Source organism: Hyposmocoma kahamanoa, unplaced genomic scaffold, assembly GCF_003589595.1.
Source record: "Hyposmocoma kahamanoa isolate Upper Pololo Valley unplaced genomic scaffold, ASM358959v1 296, whole genome shotgun sequence".
NCBI classification, from domain to species: Eukaryota; Metazoa; Arthropoda; class Insecta; order Lepidoptera; family Cosmopterigidae; genus Hyposmocoma; species Hyposmocoma kahamanoa.
In genome coordinates this window covers 4351362-4365403 of record NW_020653780.1, presented here as the reverse complement: position 1 = coordinate 4365403, position 14042 = coordinate 4351362, and the positions used below count along the sequence as shown (strand labels likewise).

Genomic DNA, 14042 nt, shown 5'->3' with positions numbered 1-14042 from the left:
AGCCGTGCTCAATCGATTGACCGCTCCATTCTATTGCCCAGGAGATTCAATTTCTTTGAGCGCTACGGTTTTGCTCTAGTTACATGGGTACTACCAATTGTCATTTAAAGAAAATAACTGAAAGAAATTTTCATTAATGGACTTACTCTGAGACCAGCTAGGTAGGCAGGGCCGTTGGGAGTGACTCGAGATATGAAAATGCCTTCGTCATCGCCGATGTAAGGCGTGGAGCCTCTGCCACCGGCTATGCTGAGGCCGAGCCCGCCAGCAGCACGAGCGATGCGCACTTCTATGCACCGCTGGTCGTTTACTACACGGGCTTCGCTTTCTGTGCGTTCCGACACTGATTCACCTAGAACAAGGAGTGATTTCACATGTAATAACATTGATTTGTTTTAATAACACCCGTAGCTTATGAGAAACACAGGCAGCGTACATACTCGATTCTAAGAAAACTACACCACGACAATTTACGCAACGTATGGTTATAAAAAAACCAGTGAGTTGTTATAACGGTGTTTACCATCATTTTGATCATTATTAAATAAAACCATACCAATTACTTCAATTAAATCGGCCCATAAACTTTCGCATTCCTTAATAAGTACTTCTGACTCACAAAAACATGCATTCTTATATTATAGATTACGATCATATTCTCACGACGTGCACGTCTAATTTCTCTTTGCAACTATTGTAAGAGCTGTAATACAAAATTGTTAAATTATGTAATGACTGCAGATATGCCATCTACATTGAACAGTTAATTGATGGTCGACGTTCAAGGAGTGTAGTGGTAAATGGTAAACGCTTACTTATAAACTTAATCATAATAGGTTATAGCGAACCTTCGATTAAGGTTTATGACAGGGAAGTAGAATTCAATCTATCCGTGCAAAATAGGTCGTATCAACAATGTCCACGATTAAAAACCAAATGTATCAATAACAAAAATTAGTGAACAACAGATAAACACGAACTTGGTATCAATTGTGAGTGCTGTATTGTATGGAAGGTAAGGTTATTATAATAGCTTCTTATGTACAAAGTATTACGCAAAGACGTATATCGAGCGTGCTAATCAAGTGTAAGGTCGTTAGGTACTTACAATGTGAATTCCTTTAATGTAAGACGAAATACTCGCCTTATTGGAATAATAAAGTTCAATAATATGTAAGAACTAGGCTAATTGTTAGCTACATTAGCGTTAATGAAACGAGAGGTTGGAACATCACGATTCGCATCAGAGAAACGAATAAGATCAAGCCGTAGCCTCTTCAACGTTAATTGGAGTGGGCGTCACAATGAAAGAGGATAATAACTGTAGTGATAATAGAATTAGAACAATGCACTGAGGATGTAATTCAATGCACACGGCTTTATGCAAGGTCAACGTTGTGACACTGTGTGAGCACTAACTTAAATACCATATCACAATGTTAGTTAATTTGATCACATTGCACTGAAAAAAAAAAATGTACAACAAAAAAACACAACTTTATCTGGTTTTCACTTTAATGTTTTTAATTATAATTGTAGATATGTTGTAAAACTATTATCAAGAGCGCCAAAGGATGTGTGAGAAATTATTTAATTAAGTAACATGGCAACATTAACTTAATTAAAGATAAATACGTAATACAGGTTCCTAAGCAGGATTTATTCCAGCGAAAGCGCCAAGTTGCACTTTGTGGTAGGTAAAAACTTCCAGTGATTCCGCCAGCAAAGGTGAATAGACCGCCTTCCTATCTTAGCCTCGTACAGGAAAGCACTAAATTCCGTCCTGAGCCACTCGACAAATGTGTTTAATGGATAAACTTTCCCTTCTTTACGTCATTGGTCAAATGAGCCATCGATGTAACGCCTATTAAAAATGTAATTGCCGTTTTTGTATTAGCACATTAAATCGTCCTAAGTTTCTTAACATAAACTATGGAATTATAGTCCAACAATAGAATATCCGCTCGTATTGTCCTCAGACGAATCAAATACGACGAGTGTATTGAATCATAATCCCGAGTAGCCTGTCTGCATCCTGAGTTACGGACTAGAATAACCAATGAAAATACATGATACTTTCACCCCCGGACAGATTTAATATAATAACAGACCACCTATGATAATCCTAGAGTCAGTCGTGATAGTTTACAAAAGGATTCGTGACTCTCGGTTTACAGTAGTCTTATTTTAATGGAAAATGCTCGTTTCAAGGAATGATGGTAATTTACGTCCAATCGAAACGTAATGGACAGGTGAAAGTCAGCTGTTAGGTCTTAATGGAACGCCTCGGCATCGGACTGTTTATCTTGTATTTGGAAAGGATTATGCATATAACAAAGATAAATTGTAACGGTCTTATCGCCGTTCGAGCGCTACACGGTACTGATACACGGCATGTAGTAGTTTAATGGGAGGGAAAATGAAGAAGCGGTGTAAGAAAATTGCAGTTATAATGAGTAAAAGCCAAGCGGGCTGCTGATGTTAAATTAAGAGGCAATTTGAGTTAACGACAGACAGTAGCGGGAGTAATGGGTATAAATGTTTACAATACGGGGAGAACATGTCGAGGTAAAGAGGCCTCGAGTCTGTAACGTTGAAGCTACATATATAAATACATGACTTCATACATAATCCACCGCAACCTTAACGCAAATCTCAAAACAACGCAAACATAACTCACGTTTATTTTAATATAAAATATGTAAAGTTATCGATTTGTAAACATCTTATGACTTCCCATACATCAAACATAATATGACCTTGTTTTGAACTTGCGGAAAGTGGCAATATAAGGATGTAAGGCTGTAACTTGTAAATAAAACTCCAAATCAACTTGTGACGAAGTTTAAGCAAGTATACAATCAAGTTCTTAGGTTTTCGCGATTGTAACAATGTAACACAAATCCCATTGATCAGCCGGTAAGGAGCCCGAAACGTGTTGGTTTGTTGATAAAACAAATATACGCAGTTTGGATCTGAAAAAATTGTTTCATTTCGTAAGCATAAAATCATTGATTAAAAAGCAAAATCTCATACATTCCACAAAACGAGTAAAGTATGCAATACAATACAAAATTTATTTATTTCTGCCAATAGTTTACAAATACTACATTGGCATTTTGACAAGACATTAAAACACGAGCGAACTCATAAATAATTTTGTGTGAAGTAAAATATTTAAGAACATCCATGTACGACCTTCAAGCACGCTTCGGAATGAATTGACCAAAACGTTTCGGAGATGACATAATTGTTAAAGGCAACACAAACACGAGGATGTACTAATACGCTAGTATAACGAGGTCAAAATAACAACATCAAGCTACCTTTATGTACCTTTGTGTACACCTTGATGAAATACGTAATAGTGTATAGGACACGCCCAAAATAAGTAAGCGATGACCACATTCTCGAACTAATACGAAATGACTACTAAAGTAGCAAAGAAAACATTACATGTATACTACTATAGACCGTTTGAACAGAAGCTGACAGCTATAATTGGGAGGTCTGGCATTATGTCTCTGGCTTGAAATGAGTACGACATGGCTGCATGCATTGTATAATTTGTTCTACTTTAGACCCGACAAGAATAGAGGAAGTTAAACTCTAAAAACGTCAAAATAATCAATCGAGTATAGTATTTGAGTCTATGTAAATCTCCAGATATTTTGTCAAAGAGCAAACATTTTAGCTGTATGCCTTATTATTATTCAATAAGTGAAACAGAATTAAATTCAATTTACAATATATTGACCTCAATTGACGCCTATCTGGGGGCATGATGAAAGTTTTACTGCCTTTTGTGTAGTAATGTAATTTGTGTCTCAGATCAAACTTAAAAAGATTTAGGTTTCTAGATGGCTAGAATATATTATCGTAAATTTTATATCTTAAACGTAAACATACTGCTGAAAATAAGCTTTGGACTTAGATGGATTAATACCTGAATACAGCCATAATAAGTCGTAATAATGAAGTATGTGGGTAATTTTCAGATTAGTTTTCTTTACCAAATTTCTAGACTATTATCATAAAGTATTACTAGCCTTTTTCAACCACACACACTCATAGCACCGCACTAGGGAGACCCTGTATCGCGGGTGCCATGAACTCGTATAGACAACCACAAATTGCACCTAAACTCACTCAATATTTGTATGGCCTACATTTATTTCTTTCGTGAAAGAAACGAAAGAAATAAATGTAGGCCATACAAATATTTCTCCCGGCCCGGCCGGAGTCCTCTGGGCGGCAGATCAGCATGCAGCAACCGTTCGACCACAGAGGCGGTTAATAACTTAATATTCGAGTGTAGTATCCTGAAATATTATTTAATATTTACGATAATATACGCAAATAATGAAATAATAAATTTTGCTACCAAAATAACGTAGAGAAAACTAACCTGAAAATTTCATATACAAAATTTACAAGGTCCATTTTAGGAGATTACGTTAACATCATTGCTGAGGGAGCAGACAATTAATCACATCATTGTGACCGGACAATCGCTATGCTGCCCATCACAATATCTTCGAATGGTTGCACTGATATTACGACAATATTTCAAAAGAAAAGTTTAATAATGTACTTTTAGTTGCCCCTTTGTTTAATTTTTTTATTTCTTTTTTATAACATGTATATATATATATAACTATATATATATATATACATATATATCCTTTTCCCATCGACATACGTAGACGACAACAGTCTTCTACGTATGGCTATATAATATACAACAATATATGAGTACAATATAAAGTTATGTTAACGTCAATACGATATGTTGCAACTCTTTTGACATTTATCTAAAACTCAAAAATTAACAAAATATTTATTGCTCATATTTAATAAACATTTCGTAAAAAACTTACGTTTTTTCCTACGTATTACACCCATTTCCTCGTTTGGAACTCGATCGGGCTATTTCCTGAAACGGGTGGCTATATCCGGAGACTGAATTACCGACTGTAAAAACCCGTTCTTATCTGGTTAGTATCAATCGGCTTGATGCACCGGCCGGCTGGTCGATATACTTAACACATTCCAAAAGGGTCATTGTCCATAATCAAAAATAGATCAATAGTGATTTTTAAATCACCCTTTTTCAAGGTACTGTACTGAGTAATGTTCCTTTAATCTACACTGTCCGCCAAACAGCGTGCACGTTTCGGGCTGGTCCAATCAAAACAAACAGTCGAGAACACTGAACTGGCTAAACTGCGTGCGTGCGCGCAGCCCGAGGCGACTGAGCTGATGGAATGCGCGCGAACCAACCACATTAGAGATGAGGAGGCTGTGGCGCCGGCGCCCGCGCAGCCCGCGACCTCTCCTCTCTCGATAAAAATAGAAAGTCTTAACCAGGCATACCAACTCTTTTTATTTTTTACTCTGGCGATACCCGCCCATTATCTGGACCTTTAGATCGTATCTGTGCATAATCAAGAACACTTTCGTTTCGATATACTTGTTTATCTGATAAGAAATTTTAAATTTTTTTAGGTTCTGTAATTTAAGTAAAAAAGCAATGTGAAATAACCGGTTCTTAAGCAACAAAAGTACGACTTTAAAAATAATTTATGATAGCAGTAACAGTAAAATAATTTCTTACAGATTACTATTATTAACTTAAATAGCATCCCAACCTCTGCCGCTAAAATCTATTTAACGACTAGTCTGATTGACAGACAAAAGATGCTGTGTGCCGTGCCGCACAGACACGACACCCTAAATTGTGAAAGTACCTATCACGAACAGCACGAAAGATCGAGAACGACAAAATAAGGAAAAATAAAAATAGTACAACGGCTTTTGATATTTAAAACAAAAATAGCGTGGGTTCAGGATGAATTTTCTTTTCTAAGGAAATGCAATAAAACCGTTTCTTATTTATTGGCTACACCTAATTTGCTAACCGATGATAAAGTTTTACTGCGCCGTTAACACTATCCTCTGCGATATTACAGTTAGAGAAATATTGAGCAGAAATAGGCTAATCTCAAAGGGATATATCCACCATGTCATGTGCAAACAGGATCTACGCTGTAGCTGTTAGGCTTGCGATCCACATACTTTGCTACGCACCTTGCCACTGATTAATGTATGCAAGGGTGTCAATTAGATACGATACGCATATATGACATATTTATAAACTGCATTATATACATCTGCTTTTTTTTATTTTAATAAGAGTACCGTTAGTGCAGCTCATTAAGGATTAACAATTTTATGGAAGTCATGAAGTTTATGGATAGATGTGGGTGGACGTTGCACTATAATAATATTGATGCTCCCCATCTCAATATCTAAATAAAACAATAACCGTGTTTTAGAAAATAAACAGTGACCTCTGGCATTTATGAAGGAATAGTAGTATAACGGTATAGGTTATGAATACATTTCTCGGGCAAGGTTTGGATTACTTCGGATTAAGGTCTAGATTAAGTTGTGATATAAATTACTATCTTAGATCGTGTTCGCAAGGTATCGTGTTGTCGACGCGCCTCAGTAACTCATTTCACGAGTTCACTTTCGAGATTTATGCCCACAGCGCGGATGCAAACCACAGAACACCGCTTCCTGCCGTACCCGCCGTTGCTATGAAGCCCTGTGCACCTAATATTGCGTTCTGCGGTCAAACAATCGTCTTGCATGAAAGGCGAATAGGAGAAACTCTAGGGCACGCCATCATTAACTCAAGATTGATTCAGACAGATGTAACCATTAGAGGTCTAGACACAAAGGGGAAATAATAGCAGTACCGTCCGAGATAAAGTACCGGTGTGAAAATGATTGAGAAATGAAGATAACATCAAACAAACGAAAAGGCTAAGAAAGTAACAAAAGAAGATCAGTTAGCTGAGTACAATAAAGTCAATGAGCTCGTAGGCAAGGCAAGTTGAGCAAGGACTTTCACAACGACGGTTAAATGCAATGAAGAGATGAACTGGGGGCCAATCGCGCTATTTTCGCAAGGTTTAACCGTACAACATTTGAGGTTATGGTTTTGGTTAATTAATGGTTCTACCGACGCACAAAATGCAATCGCGCTATCAGTTTTAATGAACCTAAACCTCAGTTAAACCTCAAACTATAACCTCGTATTAAATTTTAAGAGACGTGCCTTGACTTCCTAAAACCGACTAAATTTTACCGTAAAACGCACTGAAATGTCAATATCTACGAATTCAAGTCTATAAAAGAGCGATTTAAAAAAGTGTGTAAAAGAAATGTCATTAAATTCTATTGTAAACAAACATATGAGTTGTCATTTGAACCAAATTAATTGAATTTAGTGTGTTGTTGTTGTAGATAAAACACACAGAGGTAAGTACCTACACATTGTTTTCCTGTTTTAATATTCTATTTAATAAAATAGTATCTTTTTATACAATCAAATAGGTACGCTAACTACTATTAATTTCGAAATGTTAGCAATGTAGAATTAATAATGATGCTCGTATTTCAGCCAGTGTGGATGCGGTCGGACGGCGAGCGACCACTGTAAGCCAGCTCCATCTTTGCTGGAGTTCGAATCGCACAGAGATTTGGCTTGAGAATGACTTCGCTCGGCGTTGTTCGCGCGTGTTATCAGCACGCCTTTGGTGCGAGTGTGTGGCTATTTTGTGGCCCCACAATAGATCCCAAAAGGTGAGCTATAATGCGAGGTAATAGGATACAGTGAGTGGATCACTCACCGTTATTGTACCAGAACTCATATCACTATAATATGCAATGTTATTATTGTTATTCAGGTATGGAATGGTATGAAAAGCAGGGTGAGAATCTACGCCACGTCGACTGCGGCAGAGGCCCTACCAACCTTCCTAAAGGACACCAACTCTAGCACAAAATAACTTCAAACATACAATTCAATAACAAAGTAACTTTCTCACTCTTTATTATTAATTAAAAAACAAAGTAACTTTCAATTTGAGCAAATTCTTTCCCACTCTTTATTCCATCACATCTATTATTTCGTTGACAGCGAGCTGATGAGCGTTGGAGCAGAGCCGGGTAGAATTCTTATGCATTGAGGAGCAGCGAGCATGCGAAGCATTCTTGCAGCAAGTGAATGCTGGCAGGGTGCAGGCTGAGGCAGCTATTATTTCTGCCAAAGCAGATGATCTGCATGCCCAATCTGTAGCTGCCATTTGCAAAGCAATTACCGAGTTGGTGCCTGCAGTTAACCATTTTGATAGACTATTTAACAAGAATGACAGGTTTGTTTTCAACATGTTTTCTTAATTCCTGCTGATGATATGTTCAATTGTGGAAATCTGAAAGAGCGTAAGGAACGAATGTCTAATCTGTAGACTTTTGTCCCCTTTATATTTCCACAGTGATATAAACATTTTTTTAAATGTATTTTGAAAAGGCCCCTAAACATTCTGGCGTTTATGTTGGCTTCATACTGTATGTATATAAATACCCATCCTGCTTTATCTGTCACTACTCTCATGAGAGGTATGGCACAGTCTTAAATTTAGGTCTCCAATCTTCCTATATACATATTTTTGTTTCAGACTTCTTTGAAGAATCAAAAGCAAGCTCGCTCCGGAAATGAAGGATGATTTGGGGTAGATTGAGGCAATAAATAAACTAAAAATACACTCTTTTTTTTATTTCAACCTCTTAAAAGTATACATCAATTTAGATATTAAGATAATAAACAATTACAATAGGTATACATCGTCATCTTAGAAGGAATACCTCATATTTCTATGTAATTTTTTAGGATGAAGATAAAAATATGGTGTGAAGTATAGTAAATGCAATAATGTGTGTAGTTAGCATTTTAATTACTTAAATTATACCTCTTTTAGATACTATATTATTACATTATTAATTTTTATTCAACAAAAATCAGTAAAAACAAACTGAAAATGCATATGTGAGGCTTCACTGTAAGGGGACGATATGTTGTATAAAGTCAAGTGTTAAAAGAGATAAATTGTAACCTTGTAATATATTTTTATACAACTATACATATTTTACCTATACCTGTAATTTTAATTTGATAATAACAACAGGAAATAAGACAAGAACTAATAAATATGATGTACATTGTAAAGCTTATTTTCTCACCGCCTTTTAATAACCATCTCTTTCGGCATGCCTTTTAGGAAAGCTGCATATTCATAATAACTGGTTTATTTGAAGCAGCTACCGCTTGTGCCTCTCTGACACTGACTTGGGAAAGGGTGATAAGCACTTGCCAATGGGGGTCTGGTACGCCCCAGTTGTTAAAAACTATACGAGCTATTAAAATCTGTAACAAAATTAATAATGATTTACACAGTATAGAAATTTTGGTTATTATGCAAAACTGAGAACTTTCGGATTCCACTCAACCCTTACCTTTGTCTCCACATCCAATGCAACAGACCGTCCTTTAACGAGAATATGTAGGCATAGTTCTTCCACCAATCCTGAAATGAATTCCGTGGACAAACGGTATATCGTTTGCGGAATTTCTCCTCAGACATGTTAAATGTGATCATCTTTCTATGCTTTTCTTTTATTTAAAGCCCGTTCTTAGGCCACATCCACCTCATAAACACTTTCCAAAACATTTAAGTAACCGTGGAACATCTTTTATATACGATAAACGTAGTGAAAAGTTACTCTCCATTAACTGCCACACAAACCTTGACCTTGCAAAGGTTAATCTATTCCCCCAAGGTTACATGTGAGGTTAAAATGTCAAAATATTTAGCGCGATACCAATTTGCAACATTTTAGGTTTTGGTTTTACGTTTGACAATTAGCGCGATACCAAATGTGCGTTACGTGTCACACGTCTAAGTTTTGGCTTAGGTTTTTGTTTTGACAGTTAGCGCGATACGAAATGTACACAACGTGTCAGATTGGCGAGGTTGGAGGTTTTGGTTAAACCTTTGACAATTAGCGCGATTGGCCCCCTGTTCAAAAAAATTTAGGTATGCTGCAAGAGTAATTACCGTACAGCGAAAGGTGTTTTTGTAATAACATTATAATAACATCTTCTAAATTACAATCTATGACATTAATATATGGATATAAGAAAGTAAAAACTGGCAATTTATACTCTATGACGTGACTGACAGATCACTAATGTAATAATAACGTTTTGTTTATTGCTTAATCACCAAATGGTGGAATTTGAGGATTGATATTTCATCTGGCATCATCGATCGTAAGAGAAATGTGTAAGTTGATTGTTTGGTATTTAAAGTTTGTGTACATGATGAATCTTTAAAACATTTTTTTAATCATTAGGAAAGCAGAACGTGAAACACGAGTTAGCAAAAGCCTACAACTTTTTCGGTACATGAATTTATTCATACTACATTGTAAATTATTAGTGAGTGTAAAAAAAGCTGCAGTTGATAAATTATACGACGTTTCACTACTCGTGATATTTTCCTAACGAACCCATGTCCAATTGGCAAAAAGTATTAACTTTCCATTCAATAGTCCGACCAACTGATGCCTTTAGTACGCAAAGTAGAATGTGTTTAATTTTAATTTATAGGGAAAGTCGCTCCATATGACGAGTAGATAAGACACCATGAAAATTTTCACCTTTTTTTTTGCGCCTAATGTTTTGCATCGAAGTCTATGCTATTACTTATTTAGCAACTTTAGATAGGCTACAATTTAACACAAATGATGAATTTACAACCATTAACCTCTCTTTTGATACCGGTCACTTTGGCAGCTCTATCTAACAATGTAAACGTGATAATGGTAGTCCTAATTATATTTGCGACCAGACTAAACACAAAAAACCATGTAGACAATATAGCAAAGATAACAAAACGGTATTTAGTGTTATTTTCAGCAAAGCTGCGAGTTCACTTGTGTCAATCGTGCGCGTCTTCTCTTATATCAGCCATCTATGCACGAACTCGGCCTTCGCAAGTTTATGAAGACCAGTAGGGCTAGCACGACATGGTGCGACGGTACGGCAGTGCGAGATATTGCTATTCTCGCATAGAAATCTCGCGCTTTATATCGTTCTCGCGCTAGTCGCGCCCAGCCATGCTAGACCTGCAGTTAGCGACAAGGTATAATTCTGTGTTTTAGCAGTATTAGAACTCTGCGTGTATTTAACAGTTAAACCGCTGAAGATATCAATTTCACGACTGTATACATCAAGTCATCAACTATTTTATTGCAAAAAGGGGACAAGTTACAAGTTGGAATTTAAACATTTAAATTTGACGCTTCGTGTTGATTCCGAAAGAGAATGGAATTTAACCACACCGGAGATGAGTAGAGGAAAAATCTCCCTCTGCATATAAAATGTAAGCTTTACTTTGATCAGAATTTTTCTTCGGATGGGCTTATTCCGCAGAAACTCATATAAATGTAATACTGAAGAAATTTTATACACAAATAAAAAGTAATTTGTGGAAATGACCATAAAATGTTATTATATGAACGGCGATACGACATTACGGATATTACTCTAAAAATACTTTCCATCTGATAAAGCGCAGAAAGTAATGACGTTATTATACAATCTATTGGAATAGATTAAAACTGCCGAGTTTTTGTTATCATACGTCTCATAACTTTGCGTTACATAAAATCCGAATAAAAACAAACTACCAAATAAAGAACATAAAGGCCGAAGGAATGAACTTTCAAATTTTATTCTTCGCGTTTGTTGGTATTGTTATTGTGGGCTCGAGTAGCTAAGAAAAGCAATTACAATTACGAAAGCTGATGAAAATAGATTCAGCTTTTAATGTCATCCCTTTTAAAAAAGCGCCTGAGGCTTCATTGTGGATAATTAATTGTTGTACGAAACAAACACAAAAGATATAATTTGTCGACGACGTCCTCCCTACCAAAACCGGTACTTCTTTTCTACACATTCCAAAAAGGTGACTTCAGAATCACAAGCGGAACAAAATATTATAACGGTGTTAGCTTTTATACCTAACGAAGATTGGGGAAATTAAATAAAATAGTAGAAATTACAATTGAAATAATAAAAAATAACAGTGACTTTCTCTCGGGATTACATGTCACGTAGCTTACTTGCTTTAAAGGTGAATTCCATGATTGAACACATGATTCCGCGTACGACCGACTTTGTTACTGCCATTTATAGTTGCTAACACAAGTACTGCACAATGATATTGAATTAATGTTTTTTTTAAAGTGGCTGCATAATATGAGTGAGTATGTGAGATGTGCGTGTGAAGTACTGGACCGAGGCAGCGCTCGGCACCTGACATCGGGTGGCTCATTAGAGCGCACCAGTAAGCACGGGGAGTGCTGTTGCTATTGTTGTCCGTCCCCAGGGGTGGTCAGCTCTCGCCCTACTTATACACTTACAATGTAGATGGTTAATTAAATTTTATTGAAAGAAAAATATCTCTCAATAAATATAAAGACACAGTTCGATAAGAGGTCGGTAAAAAACATTAATTCAATGGTCTGCTTAGTTTTTTATGTACCTATATGATATATATGTATACTGTAAAGTTTTGTGGACGCTATAAAAGAAAACCACTTAGCAGTTTCAATTGGGACACGATGACACTTCACTGAACGTGAAACGGGATAACGTGATAAACTACAGCTTGACGACTTGATCAGTTTCTATTCAAAGCTACTTTCTAAGTTTCACCATGGAGGAAATTGATCGTAGGCAGTTTAAGGTAAATAAATCCTAAGCAGAAAGGTTTTAACGACGTCAGCACTAATCATGCATTAAGGCGAAGCATGATATAAATAGGACTTAAATTAGTTACAGGCGTTAAATCACGAAAGCATTGACATCTCGCGCTTTGATCGAGACTACATTTCAAATCTCGCTGCCAATAGGGTCGTAATCAAACAATAAATACCAAATTACGACGACTAAGCATGATTGTAGTGAAACGAAAATAAGTGTGAGACATTTGAACATATTAAGGACTATCCACACACATCAGGGCCGTGCCCGGGACGTGGACGGGGCGTGCTAGTTTGTATGAACTGTGGGCCCGTCCCGGCGCCGGCCCGGACACGGACATGTGTGAACGAATTCATACAAAATATACGCAGCGATATTTTTTGAGCCCCTGACGGAGCACGGCCCGTCCACGTCCCGGATATTTGTGGATAGACTTTTATTCCAACATACCATATCCGTGTACAATAGGCTGAAGCTCACTGATCCGCACGCGTCTGGCGCCGGACCTCGGCAACGTGTAATTTCCAGAAGTTGGCAGAATCACTTGCTGCGGTGACTGGTGCGGCAGAGTACTGTACCCTTGTTCGTTATATTCAAAAGGTGGCAGGCGATTCCCAGGCACATACTGCGACGGTCTAATATAAGAACTGGGCGGCTCATTATAATCAATATATGGACTATTTCTACCTCCTGCATAGTAACCATTTTGTCTATCTTGTTCGTAGTGACTTAAATTTTGTAGACTCTGTGCTGGGACTGGATGGTACTGATTAGATGGTCGTCGATATTTGTCAAGAACATCGAAATAAGGTCTGCTGTAAGGTGCTGCATATCTGTTGATGGCAAAAAATTCGTTGACGGGCAGACCGGTACTGTTCATGCTCGTATTACTGCGGTTGCTTCTTGTGCTACTCCGGAGACCGTTCCGACTCAGTGAGCCATCACCGCGGACGCTCAATTTCAATTCCAGCCTTTTGTCTTTCATTGTATTTTTACACTGTACTTTTAATTAAGTCGTATTCCATTACACCACTTATGTTCTCACAGAATATCATGTCATGACATTTGACATTTGTAACACTGCAGTAGAAAGTCTTCTTATCTTCACAAATTAATTATAGCTTATGGGCCTTGTTACACAACAAAGTAATGCATCATGCTAAAGAAAGTAGATGACGGTTAGATCGTTGTTTGCGAGGGATGAGTAATGATCATTTATATATTACTAATCGACCACAAGTTCGAGAACAAGCATAGTGTCGTACCCTGTAGACTGAAGATGGATAGATCGAACAAAACAACTTGACGCCTTTTGTACCTCTACCATGAGTTTACAGTCTTGAAAGCGCTAGCGACTGTG

General features: G+C 37.0%; 1 protein-coding gene across 10 annotated transcripts in view; it reads right to left on the bottom strand.

The window, feature by feature from the left end:
* Positions 1-14042, bottom strand: part of LOC113229257 (protein lap4) — an 89885-nt gene that overhangs the window by 24766 nt on the left and 51077 nt on the right. For all 10 annotated transcript variants that reach the window (XM_026462791.1, XM_026462793.1, XM_026462795.1 and 7 more), the window contains one exon: positions 147-352. In XM_026462791.1, the coding sequence (XP_026318576.1) occupies positions 147-352 (206 nt within the window). The remainder of the gene's footprint in view (positions 1-146; positions 353-14042) is intronic.